The sequence below is a fragment of the Coloeus monedula genome (assembly GCF_965178545.1).
Source record: "Coloeus monedula genome assembly, chromosome: 2".
Taxonomy (NCBI): domain Eukaryota; kingdom Metazoa; phylum Chordata; class Aves; order Passeriformes; family Corvidae; genus Coloeus; species Coloeus monedula.
This window is the reverse complement of record NC_138782.1, coordinates 70,317,883-70,334,342: the sequence shown is the minus strand read 5'-3', so window position 1 is coordinate 70,334,342 and position 16,460 is coordinate 70,317,883. Positions and strand designations below refer to the sequence as shown.

General features: G+C 49.2%; 1 protein-coding gene across 1 annotated transcript in view; it reads left to right on the top strand.

Moving 5' to 3' along the window:
- Positions 1–668: 668 nt before the first annotated feature.
- The window catches only part of LOC309585339 (discoidin, CUB and LCCL domain-containing protein 1-like), a gene marked incomplete at its 3' end in the record, with an annotated part of 154,941 nt that continues 139,149 nt past the window's right edge, over positions 669–16,460 (top strand). Inside the window, exons 1-2 of the mRNA XM_082302002.1 lie at positions 669–1,934; positions 4,170–4,461. Of these exons, the coding sequence (XP_082158128.1) occupies positions 1,854–1,934; positions 4,170–4,461 (373 nt within the window). The 5' untranslated portion in view covers positions 669–1,853. The remainder of the gene's footprint in view (positions 1,935–4,169; positions 4,462–16,460) is intronic.

Here is a 16,460-nt window from a genome sequence, read left to right as displayed (position 1 = left end):
GAAAGCTCCCTGCCCCTCATAAGCAGGGACACAGAGGTGGAGTGAGATCCTGTTGTCCTGAGTAAGATCCCACAGTCTCTCACTGTGAGGAGCGAAGGGCTGTTCTTTAGCTGACTGCTTTAATTTGGACACCAGCCACTGAGTGAGTCCTTCCCACTACTGTGACTATTTGCTTACTGCTCAGGAAAGTGTATATATATATATATATATATATATATATATATATATATATATATATAATTATAGAGTATATGATACATTTCTTATTTTAAAGCCTAATACCCAGAGGTCATCCCCTCATTTTCTTGACCATTGACACAAAATTGGCTCTGATGGGGGAAGGAGCAACGCTGAGGCAGAACCCACAGCCACAGTGTTTCAGGCTGCATTGGAGTAGAAAAACCAAATTTCCCAAACTAGAATAGGGAGAAAAAATTTTGCTTAAACATGAATTTTAAACCTTGCACCTGGTGCAGGAAACATTGAAACATGCTCATCAGGCACTGAAATATGATTTTATGAATGACAGGCATTCAAAACAATTTCTAGCACTTGGAATATAAAAATTGTATTTTGGAGAAAACAAAATAGAGTTGATGTTTAGTTATAAACATGAGGTTTTTCTGCTAAAATTTGTTTAAATATTTCCAGGTCTTCAAAATTCAAAGTGTTCATTCTTTTTAGATTTTTCCCAATACTACTGTAACCAATCAGCACTTGAAAACTGAGTAATATACTTTCTCTCGTATTTTCTATATTTTTTCTGCTTTATTACAGGTGCTTAAAACAAAACAAAATGGGTCTCTTCTCACAGCTGTTGTGACCCATACCATGAAGCTGAACATTTCAAAGACTTGATATTGAAATGAGAAATTACATCTCTGTTAAAAAATAATCTGCCTCCTATGCAACTCCTCTAAAATGAGCAATGAAGATACATTCACCTGTTTACAACTTTGCGTGTCGTACTCAGCAGAAAGCCAGGGATTAAATCCAGTTTACCTTCACAATAATTTGTTGTTTTGACGTGACTTTGCCCTCGGCGTAGTTTTAGTTTCTATTAAATGCAAAGGCATTGCCGTTCCCGGGATTTGTAATGATTCAAAAGTTTCTGGGGAGATTCCTCCTCGGGAGCAACTGGTTTTTCCTCCTTCGGTTTATCAGACATCTCAACTTCTGTGGCTTTGGTGGTGGCATTTTCCGGCGGACGCCGGACTTGGTGGGATTTGGAGGGGGTCACCCAGATCCCTGCCTTTCCCGGAGCTCCACTTCGCCCCGGCCAGGAGCGGGGCCTGAAGAGGTGGGGGGCGGCCGGGGCATTCTCCCCGGGGGCAGCGGGGCAGCACCCGGGACAGGAGGCACGTGGAATGTAACGAAATAAATGAAATAAAATCAAAGGCAGCCGGAGATGGGTTCACTCGCTGGGTAAGCCCCCATCTCCCGCCGACCCCCGGTTCCCCCCGCAGCCGCCTGCCGGTCCCTGCGTGGCCGGAGCTCCCTCCGCGCCTCCCGCCCCGCTGCTCTCGGGCAGTCCCGGCTGCGGAAGGGGGGTCTCCCTGCTCCCTCCGCCGCTGCCACCCGCCGGGCCCGGGGCTGAAATTCTCCCGGCGGCCGGGGAGCCCCTCCGGTCCCGGCGTATTTGCGGGAGGGAGCCACGCTATAGGAAGGGCGGAAGGCAGGGAAAGAAGACAGGGAGGGGGTGTCAGCACAGCCCAGAGCGGCCTCATCCCCCCTCACTCCTCCCACCAGTGCGTGGTGCCTCTTAACCCCCAGGAACCTCCCTCCCGCGAAGCATTAGTCCACTTTGCAGAACACGAGTTGAGAAAAAAATTACTTCTCGGCCGCGGCTAGCCATGAGCTGTTTGGATGTTATGTACCAAGTCTACGGTCCTCCCCAGCCCTACTTCGCAGCAGCCTACAGCCCCTACCACCAGGTACGTGTAGGGGACAGCGGGGAAGAGGCAGAAGGTGGGAGGGGTATCGTCTGGAGGATGGCCGTCTGGGGCCTCACCAAAGGGAAAAAGGGAAAAGGAGAAGGGGAGGGGAAAGGGGGGGCGGGAGGGGGGGAGATCTGGGAGCCTGCGATGGTGAGCGGAGCACAACCGCATCCCACCTTGGCGCGGGGCTCGGTAGGGTACGTACCCCGGCGGCAAGCGACCGGCTACGGGATGCCTTGGGAGAGAGGGTGCGATTTTAACCCTCAGAAGGATTTTTAGGGTGTTTGTTTGCTTGTTTGTTTGTTTGTTTTAAAATGTTTGCTTGTTTGTTTTCTTTACCGGGACGGGCTCCCTCTGGGCGCGGCGGGTCGGGGTAGCGATGTCCACCGTGTGTGGGGACCGTCGGGAGCTGCGAGGCCGGGCTTCCCGGGGCATCGCTCACCCCTGCGCGCCGGCATCCCGGCCGCTGCCGCGGAAGCCGCTTCGTGCAGAGATTTTACAGCCCCTCGGAGGGCTGCTCCGGAGTTACGCTCTGGAAGTGGGGGTGGCGAGAGAGACGGGAGGTTGAGTGGTTTCCCCGGTTTGACGAAGAAGAGGAAGCCGCTGCCGTGAAGGGGAACAAGGGGCTACAGGATGCTCCCCTCTGCCGGGGCGCTCTCGGCGGCGGCGGGACCCCGGCCCGTCCCGTTCCCCAGCCCTCCCGGCTGCCAGCGGCGGCCATCCTCTGCGAGACCCTCGGGTGCTTCGTGGACAGGAGCCACATCTCGCCGCCTCACTGCGCGTAGCTCCGCCCGGGTGGTCGCGGGTGTCAACTAATCCCGAGGTTTCAATAAGATGATCCCTCTGCCGCGGGGATGTTTCGGGCACGCACGGCCCGTGGTGTGCGGGGATCTGCTGGCGCCGGGACGCGCACCGTCCCGCGTGGGTCAGGCTCGGCTCCCCGGGCTGCACCTGCTGCACACCGCTTTCCTTTTACCCCTCTGCGTTCCCAGTTTTTCCCTCGCCCTTACCCCTTCCAGAAATTGATTCCTTCCTCCCCCAGCATAACGAAAAAGGGGATGGATATGGAGAACAGCGCCCCGTGCCCCAGGCGGGTGCAGCCCCCGCCGTGCAGCGCCGGGCCGGGGCCAGCGGCGTGGCGGTCCCTGTGCTGCCTCCGGCGCCCGGCAGCGGGGCCCAGTACCCGTCACAAACAGCAGATGATGTCTTCCCCCACCTTGCCTTCCCTCCCACCACCCCTTCAGCCCCTGGCACACGGCTTATGACATTATTAAGGGGGATGATCATTACCTCAATGGCCGAACAGGGAGCCAAGCGGAAAGGCGGTCTTCGCGGCGAGTGACATTTTTAAATATATCGCGCGTCTCGGCCCAAGACTCTGCCCCGTCCCTTCGGTTCTTCCCCCGCCGGCCGCCCCAAGGCTCTGTCCGCAGCGGCCAAGCCCGGGCTCCGTGTCCCAGCGCTTATTGCTAAGAAACTCCCAGCAGCTGCAGACACACTAATGCGCATGAAGACGGGAAACATCCGACAAACTTCAACGCCCGCCGTTTTCCCACTCGGCGGGGTCCAGTAAAAGGAGATTAGCCTTGTAGTAAATACCTGGAGCTTCTTGCTGTCCAGGGAAATGCTGAGTTTTGACATGAAATGTGTCTAAGACTGCCAGTCTTTTCCCCCCCTCTTTCCTTCTCCCTCGCCGCAGTGGGTTACAGGGCACTCTTTTGCACCAGATTTTCCGAGCCGGGGACCGAGCGGCTCTCGCTTTCTCCCAGCTACGGGCGCTGCTCCGTGGGTGCCCGGCCGTCGCCTGCCCGTGCCCCCCGCCCATGCCCCCGCATTGCAGCCCCTTGGCGGCCGCCGTCGGCTCCGGAGCCAGCTCCAAAGCGGCTTCTCGTGCGGGGCTTGGAGCGGGGGGAGCCGGCGGTATGACCCCCACGCGGCTGCGCCTTCCCCACCCGGAGGCTGTCTTGCTCCATCCCGGCCGGCACCTGTGGGTTTCGGGCCCCCAGCCCTATTTGCAGTCCCTTGGTTGACCCCGGACTACAGAGGGCGATATGAGGGTGTGGGGATTGTGGTGTGTGCTGAGGAAACGGCGGGCAGCCGAGGACCAGTCTTTTGCATCCCCTCGGAAAGACCTCGGAAGAGGGTTCAGCGCTGCACGCCGGCTGGCACAGGACGGGCCAGCGCACCTTGGTGTGTTGCGTGACCGGCTCCGTTTTCTTTCCTTCCCTGTAGAAACTCGCCTTTTACTCCAAAATGCAAGAAGCCCCGGAGAGCGGCAGCAGCGCCAGTGCCGGCAGCTCCTTCTCCAGCCACCCCGCGGCCAGCATCAAGGAGGAGGACTGCAGCCCCGAGAAGGAGCGACCCCCCGAGGCCGAGTACATCAGCTCCCGCTGCGTCCTCTTCACCTACTTCCAGGGGGACATCAGCGCCGTGGTGGACGAGCACTTCAGCCGGGCGCTCAGCCAGCCCAGCAGCTTCTCCCTCGGCAGCGCGAAGGCGGCGCGGAACGCGGGCTCCTGGCGGGGTGAGCGCGCAGCGCGGTGCGGGGGGCGGCGGAGGCCCCCTCTGGGCCGGCACCTCGTCCTCACCTCGGCTGCGCATCCCGGCTCTCTCCTCCCTCCCACCAGCGGCTGGTGCCCGGCAGGCCATCCTCAGGCCAGGAGCTGCCAGCTGCTTGGCCCTTTTAGGGTAAAAACGGAAAGAATAAAGCCTTTCAGATTATGCCGGGTGGACATGGCCCAGGGAGATAACAGCCTGGGAGGCGGTCAGGGGAAGCAAATTGTCTTTTCACTGCAGGTGCTTTACCTGGAGGGGGCTACAGCCCAACTAGCAGCAGAGTGACCCCCAAACTATGATTGTGATGAGTGCATCCCCCGTTGATCCTTTCAGCTTTCACTTTAGAGAGGTCATAGTGATGGGAGCAAAGCAAAAAGCAGATGTGGGAACCATCTCATCATCTTCCCACCTCTAAAGAAATTATTGTGTGTGTCCCTGTATCTTGCCCTGAATGTATCACCACCCTGATTGCTGCTGGAGCACTGACAAGGACTCTTGAGTTTTTGAAAATGAGGGCTTCCAGACCTGCCCATGGCCATGTGCTGTCATGGCTTATGCACAGCTCTCCGTATCCGTTCCTGATTCACACTGGACAGGCCCATGACAGTACTTAGGGCAGAGGGGAATACTTCCTCACACTCCATCTGCCAGAGAGTTAGGGCTGGCACTTCCTTGTGGGCAGTCTTAGTAACTCTCCCTCACAGGGTCACCTGCTCGGCCAAGGCTGGTTTCCCAGTCCCTCCATGAATTGCTGTCTGTAGTGTCTAAGAATATTTCACGGGTGAGAGATATTCAGTGCTGGAATTGATGGCAGGAGAGGAGGTTTTTTGCTCATCATGAACCGCTTCCCCTTCTCCCTAGCAATGCCAAGGCTCAGAGCTGACATACTCCCCTGGTAAAGAAGTATTAGGAGCATTTCTTTCAGGAACAGTGTGCATTCCCAAATAACCATGCATAACATCTATTTGTGCTATTAATAATCACCAGTCCATCTTGCATGTTGCTTACTGGGCTAAGAAAATGTAGGGCCCTTGTCCTTTGCCCTGCCAATCTCCAAAGATCTGCAGAGGGCTTCCCAAAAATGTTGACAATATACCTAAGAAACAGGCCAGTGTAATAGATGGAGAATTGCCCCCAGATATTTGAGTAATTCAAGCTTGCCTTTAGTCACATCGCTATTACTGCCCACTTTGCAACTGCACTGAGGCATCAGCCACTTTCTGTGAAGTGTTGGGCATAAATGCTTAGACAAGGAGGTTATGATGAAAACAAACAAGAAAAACCCAGTCCTGAGAATTTCAGTGGTGTGTAATAGCTCTTACTCTGTTTCCACCACTGAAGAAAAGAGATGTTTCTCTTGCCTTAGATAACAACTTTCTGCCCATCTACATACTAAGAGAAACCTCGAGCAAGTAGTTGCAGTTTCATGGATAAGCCATAGGCTAGGTGTGTTGGATGTTTAGTTGGAGAGGAATCTGTACTTGTTTGGAGCAAGTTCTTGTGTTTGGCAGTTTTTCGTGGAATAAAGGGAATGAATGGTCTGGTTTGGGTGGATCGGGGAGGGACAGAGCCCTAGGGAAAGGAGATCAAGGCTTGTGGGGCATGCTCTTTGCTGACTTTCTTTCCCACTTCCTTCACCCAGATGGGTCCTTTCCAATGAGCCAGCGCATCTTCCCACCATCCTTCTGGAACAGCACGTACCAGCCCTCCTCTGTCCCAGCCAGCCTGAGCAGCCCCCTGGCAGCTGCTGCCCACAGCGAGCTGCCCTTCGCTGCTGCCACTGACCCCTACGCACCCGCCTCTCTGCACGGTCACCTGCACCAAGGCGGCCCCGAGCCCTGGCACCACGCCCACCACCACCACCACCACCACCACCACCACCACCCCTACATCGGGACACAGAGCACTGCCTACCCCCGCCCCACCACCATGCACGAGGTCTATGGGCCCCACTTCGACCCCCGCTACGGCTCACTCCTGGTGCCCACCGCCTCCGTCCGCCCCCACCGCCTCACCCCCGCCTCCGTATCCACACCAGTCAGTCCCCCCTGTGAACTGGGCAAGAACGAAGCAGGCGCTACTGCGGCCTGGACAACACCGGGCCCCTTCCCCAATGCAACGGGGGACATGGCACAGAGCATCGGCCTCAATGTGGACGCAGGTAATGAGCTGCCCCTGGTCCCTCAAGGTCCTGGCTCAGCTGCACCTCTGATCCCTGACTCCACACCATCCAGAAGGACTCATGGGGGGTGGCTGATGTTCTGCTGTGGGGGAATGAAGTGAGGGTGGAAGCCCCATGTGTGACACCTGAGCTCTGCCCTGGGTGGTCTTCTTGGAGCTCTCAGGCCAGGCAACTGAGGAAGGGAGAGGAAGGATGGGACAGGCCAACACATCACATCTCCACAACACTGTTTGAATTTCTGATGCCCTCAAACATGACCTGAGGCTACAGGTTGCTTTGAGGTACTCTTATCCTGGCCCTGGCCTTGCTCCTGCATTGAGCAGTGAGAGTTTTGAGCAGAATGGAGCAGCCCCAAAGGTTGCTGCTTGGCCCCATTCCTGTGCTGCCCTGAGGGGTCATTTCTAGACACCACGCAGTTTCATGAACTAGTTCCTCTCCTTATTTACCTATTCCTTCCAGTTTTTGAGATGAAAGCACAATTGCATTTGCTGAGCAAAAAGGCAGTGGTTTTCCCCTGGTAATGCCTGTTGGGGTGTCTTGGAACCAAGGCTATGACTGTAGTGCTGACAAAAATGGGTACACAGGTATAGTCAGCAGTGACAGATCCTGAGTCAGTGGTTGTGAAGGCAAGGAAAGTCTGCTCCATGTTGGTTTCAATATTGCAGCCACTAATGGTTCCTTATGGTGTCCTCACTTTAAGCAGGAGGGACATGTGCCTGTCTCCAGTCTGGCTTGGGCTCTTCTCCTTGTTTCACAGCCTTCTGGGGCTCTGGAGATCCCATGCTCTAGACTGATCTCAGCTGGCAAGAAATACAATTTGTTTTCCTCTGTCCTTAAATGCCTGTACCTATTTTTCTTCTTCCTTTTTTTCTTCTCTCCGTTCTCAGGTTTGCAACCTCAGGATAAAAGCAAGGATCTGTACTGGTTTTAGAGCTGTCCTTCATACTTCTTCCCCTGGCTCTCCCCTGTAGCTCTCTACCCGTTAGACATGGTGGCATTCAGAGCTGAAATCGGGTCAGTTTGTAACAGCTTCTGATCTTGGTTTGCAGCTCGCCGTTACTCCTTCTGTGGTGGATCCCTTCTGAGCTGATGTGCTGACTCAAAGACTCTCAGATCCCCCCTTACCCTTTTCCAAGCCCACCGTGGCCCTGCTGCTCGGGAAAGACAACGGGATTTAAAAGGACCTGGCATTGCAAGGGGGATACTTTAGACTTACTTCAGAAAGGGAAGGCCTTCTGTTGCAAGAGGAGAGCCAAAGACATTGAACTTCTATTTAAGCAGACCCCACACCCAGACCTGCAGCCAGACTACTCTGAAAGAGTCAAATGACATCATGAATGGTGATGCAAAACCCCTGGCCTTCATACAGGGAGCAGAGGAAATTGTAGAGTTTTTTTTAGTGGTGTGAATATTTTTTTATGGCAGTGAAAGTTATTTCTTGAATGCAAACATGGCAAGGCTACTCAGCAGTTTTGAACTGGATTTTTACTTTGCATTATAGAAAAGTAAAAGGAGAAAAAACTGGAACTCACAAACATTTTTGGACTATCGAGGAACCAGTCAGATTTTTCAGCTTTGTGGTTGTGAGTGGCAAGTGTCTGACTGAAGCCACCTGCCCTGGACTTACACATATGCAGCTGTTCCCCTCACAACTGCTTAAATCCCAGAAAGACGAAAACCAAGGTGGCACTTTTCAGAGTTTGGCACATTTGCATTGGATGTATGACAGTTGTTGGGTTGGGGGTGGGGTTATTTGGTTTTGGTTGGGTTTTTGGTGTTGTTTTTTTTTTTTTTCTTTTTACAATAAACATTTTCTGGTGAAAGTAAAACCCTCTTAAAGCAGGGGGGAGAAAGCGATATGATGAAGAACGGCTCACCTTCAACCCAACAGCCTTTAAGGGGAACACCAGAACGAAAAGCACGTGATGGACACTTGGTCTGAGTTGCCTCTAACACTTTCCTTTGTCTACTTGTTGCTGTCATTTGCCACTTTAGTAGTTGTTTTGTTTGGGGTTTTTTGAAAGGGGGAATTAGATATTTAACAGTAGCAAAGCTGTATTAAAGGTATCTCCTTCTTTCACCCTGTGTACTTTAATGAAGTATTAAAGCTAAATAAGAGAAACAAAGCAAACTGGAAACTTCAGGATGAAGCAGGAAAAGTATCTCTCATGTGGAGGAAGTGAGTTATTTTATTATTTTGCATGAAAGATAAATAGACATCCTAACAGTTGAAAATATTTTCTTAGTAAGTAAAATACACAGCGATAAATACAAAAGATAAGAAAATATGAGACCATTGCAGTGCTATATTTTAGCTTATCGTGTGTCTGTAAGATTGGTTAAAGTAAGGGATCTGCTCCATATTTTTTCTGCTAGAAGAGGGGACTGTAGCATACAGAATTGCTATTGCAGTGGTAAATTAAAATGTTATTACCAGGTGATGAATAATTAATGAAAGAGCAGAAATGGCACTTACCCTGTACTTAAAAGCTGATTTTTTATAGACCAAACATCTGATCCCAGTACTACTGTGTTTTGGGGTTTTTTTCTTGTTTTTTTTTTTTTCTTAATGTAATGTCTTTGAAGCTGACAAATTTTAAAGCACATAGTAGGAGATTCCTGACATTACCCCCTGACACTAGGAGAAGCAGTAGAAAATGGACTTTTGTGCTGCAATGAGAGCTTTTACCTTCCACACTCTCAGAAAAGCTGGCATAATGTTCACCGTGTGTCAGAAGTGGCATTATGAATAATCCAAAGTGGCATTATGAATCACCCAAAGTTGCTTCTCCTAGGTTTGGTGGTAACTCAATTTCTGGGAAAGAACAGGAATCTTAATAGAAAGAGTTTGACAAAGCAGCATGAGTACATTCTGTGAGAAGCTGACAAAGAGCACCTCCAGCCAGAGCTTAGCGAATAGCAGGGGGAGACTTGCCGTGATTCCTTCAGCCAGACAAACCAGTGGGCATTTTTCCCTCAGCCTCCAAATAGCCAGAGCCCAGACAAGCTGCAAAGGGCAAGGGAATGACCCCAGAATTTACATTATTGGTTAAACCAAAAACATTCTGTGGTGTTTATCAAGGAAGAAGGCACCAGCTTTTTGCAGGAGAAAAGTAACTAAAAATGTCATTTAACTGCAGAGGCTTGAAGTTAGCAGGGTCATTTTGTGAGCATTTGCCTGAGGGTTTTTTCAGGCTGTTTATAAAGGTTTTTTTTTAAAAAAAAAAAGATAAATCTGAGTCTATCATTGGTTGTGCTTCACCACAGTTATTTCTTTTTTCTTTCTTTTTTTCTCCCCTCTTCTCTGCAATTCCTAATGAGGAGGGCTGAGTGACACAGCCCAAATACATTTGGAAATATTCATGTAAGCATAAACCAGTAATTTACTACATTGGCATTTACAATTAATTTTGACTGTGAATGTGTTCAAGCATGAGAATTTATGCAATGACTACATGAATATTGGTTTTGGCATTTGTTCTGTGGGTACGTTTTTTACTGTTGTGTCATGAAACCATCCAAACACAAAAGCCAAGACAGCGGCTCAAGGTGTTAAAAGTTCAAACAACTTTTTAAAAATGCTCCTACTCTGGGAGGACTGCAGCCTGAAAGCACACATGTCCTGTTTTGGCTAATCCTTGCAGTTTTGCTCACTCTGTGTTATTCTGACTCCTGAAGGACCGCTCACAGCACCAACCTTTAAGGCTTGGGCACGAGTCTTTGCAGGACTAGGACCACAGCTCCTAATGGAGTAACAGTGCACATGACCTCTATGCCATTTCTCAAGTCTGTTTTATTCCTCTTTGTATCATAAGTTATTACTCCCTTAGTCATGAATGCTTGCAGAAAATCTGGAATTACAAAAGAAACCCTTCTTAGATGATATGTAAATATTACCTATCACGTGCTTGTCATACACTGAAAGGGATGTGAGCCCCCATCCCTGCAGCCTGAAGAGCAGATCCTCCTGATGTCCCTTTCTGAATGTCATGCACCAGACTGTGCTCTCTAGCTGCCCACCTGACAAACAGACTAGCCCAGCTGGGACAGACAAACAGACACAAACAAACAGCTTCAGACCCGTTCGTGCAGGGTCCAGTGAAGGAAGCAGAGGGATGGGATCTTCTGCAGAGCATGGCACTGCTGAACATAGCAAGGGTATGTGCTGCTGCCCAACAGCAAGAGTGTGCTCTCCACAAGGAGTTTCCAAAATGAGCTCTGGATGTATTCACCACAGATATTTATTTCCCTTTCTGAAAATAGCTGAAAATTAGCAAAGCATGAAGCAGTACTATTTTAATGATCTCTGAGGTTTAAAGTGATCTGTCAAGGGAAGGATGGAGGTGGAGATAAGGCATGGTATTTGTGGGTGCAGTCTCTACTTTATTTTAAAGAGGTTTCTGCTTCAGTATGGCTGCAGTCACAAGAATGCAGCATAAAACTCTTAAATGCATGTATGTGCCCCTACACTTACAGCCTAATGCTGGAGAGCTTTAAGGTAATGTTGCGTACTTCTCATCTCCTTTTCCAGTGTGTTTGCCATAGGAGCTCCCCAGCAGAGGAGGAGGAAGGGAGAAGAAGAGGGTGAAAAAGAGTTTGAATAATCTGTTTTGCATCCCCTAGACTGTGCGCTGCTGCCTCTGGGGAAATGTATCTGCCCTGTCTCCTCCTTGGGTCAGGAGCTGCTGACCCTTCTCACCTTCCCTTTGAAGTCATATTTAGGTTCACAAGACAAGCTCTAGCTCGGCTTTAATGTTGGGCCCTTCTCGGAAGGGAGGAATATGCTGCTGGTGGCTTTGGATGCAGCAGCTTTCTCTGACAGTTGCTGTGCATCTTTTTCTGGGCAAGTGTTGTAATTAACGTGCCCTTTTGATTACAGAAGGATGAGCCAGCTCCTGTGGAGGATTGTAGTGTCCTGGCTGTCTTCCCGGGCCTGCCACCCAGAGGAGCAGTTGCAGCAGGGAAAGGAGAGAGTCCTATGATTATTTTCAGGAGTGAGACATTGATTTCATATGCTTGGCAATTTTGCATCGGGAAATGCAAGTAGGACATCTTAAAAAAAAAAAGAAAAAAAGGGAAAAGAAGAAGAAAAAAGAAAAATAAGAACAAAAAAAAGAAAAAGAAAAAAGAAAAAGGAGAAAAAGAAAAAAGAAAAAAGAAAAAGAAAAAAGAAAAAGAAAAACAAAGAAAAGAAAAAGAAAAAGAAAAAGAAAAAGAAAAAGAAAAAGAAAAAGAAAAAGAAAAAGAAAAAGAAAAAGAAAAAGAAAAAGAAAAAGAAAAAGAAAAAGAAAAAGAAAAAGAAAAAGAAAAAGAAAAAGAAAAAGAAAAAGGAAAGGAAAAGGAAAAAGAAAAAGAAAAAGAAAAAGAAAAAGAGGAAAAGGAAAAGGAAAAGGAAAAGAAAAAGAAAAATAAGAAAAAGGAAAAGAAAGAAGAAAAAGGAAAATAAGAAAAAAAAGGAAAATAAGAAAAAAAAGAAAAAGAAAAAGAAAGAGAAACAAAAGTTTTACTTTAGTCAGTTCCCAAGTTTTGGGACTGCAGCCTGGGGAACCATATTGTTAATTTAGCTCCCAGCATGGTAGCACTATTATCTAATCTGAATCTAGTGACGAGAAACTCAGCCTGGGCTCCTCATGTCCATTTCTAATCATAGAGGAGGAGTTGCCTTTGCAGCACAGCTTCTACTGCCTCTTTAGGCAGGCATAACTCAGGAGTAATGTGCATTGACGCTGTGAGTGCAAATCATAGCAGAGAGGCCCTGGGGTGCCATGTCCCCATCCTCCTGCCCCTGCCCTCTCTGCATCAGGTCCCACAAGAGATAGGAAAGATGCTGGAAAGAGCCCATTCAGGTGTGCAGGAGGGTAGGAGTGCAGGGATGCAGAGAGCACGAATGCAGACGTGCAGGGTGCAGGGATGCAGCATGCGGGAGTCTAGGAGTGTAAGAGTGCAGGGATGCAGGGTGCAGGGATGCAGGAGTGCAGGAGTGCAGACGTGCAGGGGTGCAGCTGTGCAGGCGTACAGGAGCGTAGGAGTGCAGGTGTGCAGAGGTGCAGGGATACAGAGGTGCAGGGGTGCAGGGGTATTGGGTTGCAGGGTGCAGGTGTGCACACCCCTGGGCCCCACTCTCATGCATGGGCACTTCCATTTGCCATGCTCAGCTGCATTTCACAAAAGCACAAGCTGGCAGAGGACTGGAGCATTTCTTTAGGTATGCGCCAGTTGCTTATTCATTCATGGTAAAGGCAGGATAAACACCTGGCAGGAGTGCTGTCCCATTAGGAGATGTAATACCACATCGGATATTAATGAGGGTACTCTGTGTCCCTGCTCCATGGCACATTTCCTTCTGCCCTACCTGGCCCAGGTACAGCTGCAAGGTGCCCCTCCTCCCTCGACATATCCACCCCAACATCTCTGCTTCTCCTCTCCTTGACTTCTGTCCTCAGCCCCCACCCTACATCTCATTCCCTCTCTGTTCTCCTGCGTCACCCAGGCTCTTCCCTCCTGCACTTAGTATTCTGGCCCCACACTGCAGCAGCGAGGAGCAAAGAAACAGTGTTAGGACAGACACAAACCTTCCTGTCAATTTTGTTTGCATGGAGTCAGTATTTACACAATAAACAGGGTCGGACAAACACAGACCTTCTCAGGAAGAGCCAGTGCATTGGTCTAATCCTGCACTGAACCGCTGTGGAAGGAACCAAGCCCTAGCCCCTGATCCTGATCCGGTGGAACAACTCCTTTTTTCCAGAAGCTGGGTCCTAAAGAACTGTGACAGCCCCAGTTGCACACAGACACAAATGATTATTCTCTCTTGACAGACCTACACAGCTCCCTCCTTGTATTTAACTGCAGTCCAAGTGAGCTGGATCAGGAAAGAGACACTTGATAGCTGCTGTTTCCGTGGTTTAAATATTTGTGAAGTTAGCGCATAATCTGAAAGCAGAAGCTAATAAATTATAGGGTGCTAATTGGGGCCGGAGTGGAGCCGTCAATCATATTATCCTAAACACACAGAGACCCTCATAACCTAAAAAGGCAAGAAAGCCTCTAGGAACAGCTCCCAGTTGTCACTAGCCATGACCTCCACTTCAGTGAGTGCACAGAGAGTCAAGGCAGAGAGTTTATTCTGTTAAGAAAATGCAAATCCTGTATTTAAGAGAGCACTTGTAGTTGACTTTGTTTACACTCTTTGGGAGTGTGTTTCCAGAGGCACTTCATTGTTTTCCTTTGCCACTTAATTTGACACTTTGTCACTTAAAAAAACTGTGTAGGTCAGATAAGAATTTGCAATTTGCATATTTGCATAGTCCTTAGAATAACAGTCATTTTTTTCATAGTCCAACCTCCTTGCATACAGGCTTGTTTTTTAAAAGCCATCCTATTACTCATATAACTTTTATTGCTTCCCATGCCCCAGAAACATATATTCCACTTAGGACCTGCAGGACTCTGATCTGAGCCAAAAACACAACTGTGCAAACATGGTAACTATAGGACATTTGCAGCTCTAGTCACTTTGTCACTACTTTTTCTTATATTGCTTCCATCAAGTATTTTACTCATAATATAAAACTGAATCAAAGAATGCTAAAGAAATTTTTAGTAACACTTTTCCCCAGAAATTTATTTCTGTATGCAGATAGGTAGGCATTGTAGATACAAAGATGCTGCTAGCAAGGATTTTCTTGCTATTTTCTAAGTCTGTGAGAGACTTTTCTCTCTCACAGAAGAGGTAGCAGAGGTATGTAAACAACCGAACCACCTTCAACCTTGAGAAGCCTTGTTTATGGTACAGTAGAAAATATTTTGACAATGGATGTTTTAGGATTTTAGCCAATCACCCCCAAGGGGTGGCTGATCCTTTGTCCAATTAGACTATGAAGAAAAAAGTCTATAAAAGAGTTTGTAAAATAATTAAATCAATCATGCTGCACAATTCCTGCCTGCTGGATCTTCTCTCCTCCCCCTCCCTATGGCTGCGGGACATGGTGGTATACCCTAGGGCCTAGGCCTGCAGTAATAGGCATTCCAGAAAGCATTCCCTGAAGAAAATATCTCAGTGGATCAGATCAGCTTGAGGGCCATCACACAGAACATGCAGGACAATCAGGGCATCAGGCTCAGGCAGTATGGGTTTACCAAAGGCAGGTCTTGCTTGACTAACCTGATGTCCTTTTATGGCAAGACGACCCACTTAGTTGATGAGGAAAAGGCTGGGGATGTTGTCTACCTGGACTTTTACTAAAGCCTTTGACACTGTTTCCCACAGCATTCTCCTGAAGAAACTGGCTGCTCATGGCTTGGCCAGGGCTTTACCCAGCTCACTGGGTAAAAAGCTGGCTGCATGGCCGGGCCCAGAGAGTGGTGGTGAATGGGGTGACACCCAGTGGGCAGCGGTCACAAGTGCTGTCCCCCAAGGCTCAGTACTGGGACCAGTCCTGTTTGATATCTTTATCAGTGATGTGGACAAGGAGATTGAATGTTGCCTCTGACACTTTGCAGACAGCACCAATCTGGGCAGGAATGTTGATCTACTGGAGGGTGGGAAGGCTCTGTGGAGGGATCTGGACAGGCTGGATCTGTGGGCCAAGGCCAGTTGTGTAAGGTTCAACAAGGCCAAGTGACAGGCCCTTGGGTCACAACAACCCCACAGGCAGTGCTACAGGCTGGGGGGAGAGTGGCTTGAAAACAGCCCAGAGGAAAAGGGCCTGGGGATGCTGGTTGGCATCTGACTGAACATGATCCAGCTGTGCCCAGGTGGCCAAGAAGGCCAATGGCATCCTGGTTTGTGTCAGAAATTGTGTGGCCAGCAGGACCAGGGCAGGGGTTGTCCCCCTGTACTCGGCACTGGGGAGGCCACACCTCGAATCCTGTGTCCAGCTGTGGGCCCCTCACAATGAGAAGGACATTGAGGTGCTGAAGCAAGTCCAGATAAGGGCAACAGGACTGGTGAAGGGTCTGAAGCACAAGTCTTGTGAGGAGCAGCTGAGGGAGCTGGGATTGCTTAGCCTGGAAAAAAGGACACTCAGAGGAGACTTTATCACTCTCTACAACTGCCTGCAATTGAAGTGGGGCAATTTCTCCCAGGTAACAAGTGGCAGGACAAGGGGACATAGCCTCAAGCTGTGCCAGGGAAGGTTCAAGGTTGCACATTAGGAAGAATTTCTTTATGGAAAGGGCTGTCAAGCACTGGAATGGATTGACAAGGTGGCAGAGTCACTATGCCTGGAAGTGTCCAAGAAATGACTGGACACGGCACTTAGTGCTATGGTTTAATTGAAAAAGTGGTGATTGTTCAAAAGTTGGACTCCATGATCTTGGAGGTCATTTCCAACCTTGATTCTGTGAATCTTTGAAGGGAATCAGAGCTGATGAAGGGTCTTGAGCACAATTAGCCTGGAGAAAAGGAGTCTCAAGGGTAACCTTATCACTCTCTACCATTACCTGAAGGGAGGTTGTAAGAAGGTGGGAGTCTGTTTCTTCTCTTAAGTAACAGGAGACAGAATGAGAGGAAACAGCCTCAAGTTGCACCACGGGAGGTTTAGATTGGATTTTATGGGACATTTCTTCTCAAAAAGGGCTGTCAAGCATTGGAACAGGCTGCCCAGGGAAGTGGTGGTGTCACCATCCCAGGAGGTTTTTAAAGGACATGTAGATGTGGTGCTTAGGGACATGGTTTAGTGGGGCACTTGACAGTGCTGGGTTGATGGTTGAACTCAATGATCTTAGAAGTCTTTTCCAACCTAAATGATTCTATTCTATTCCAGAAAGAAACCCCAGCTATG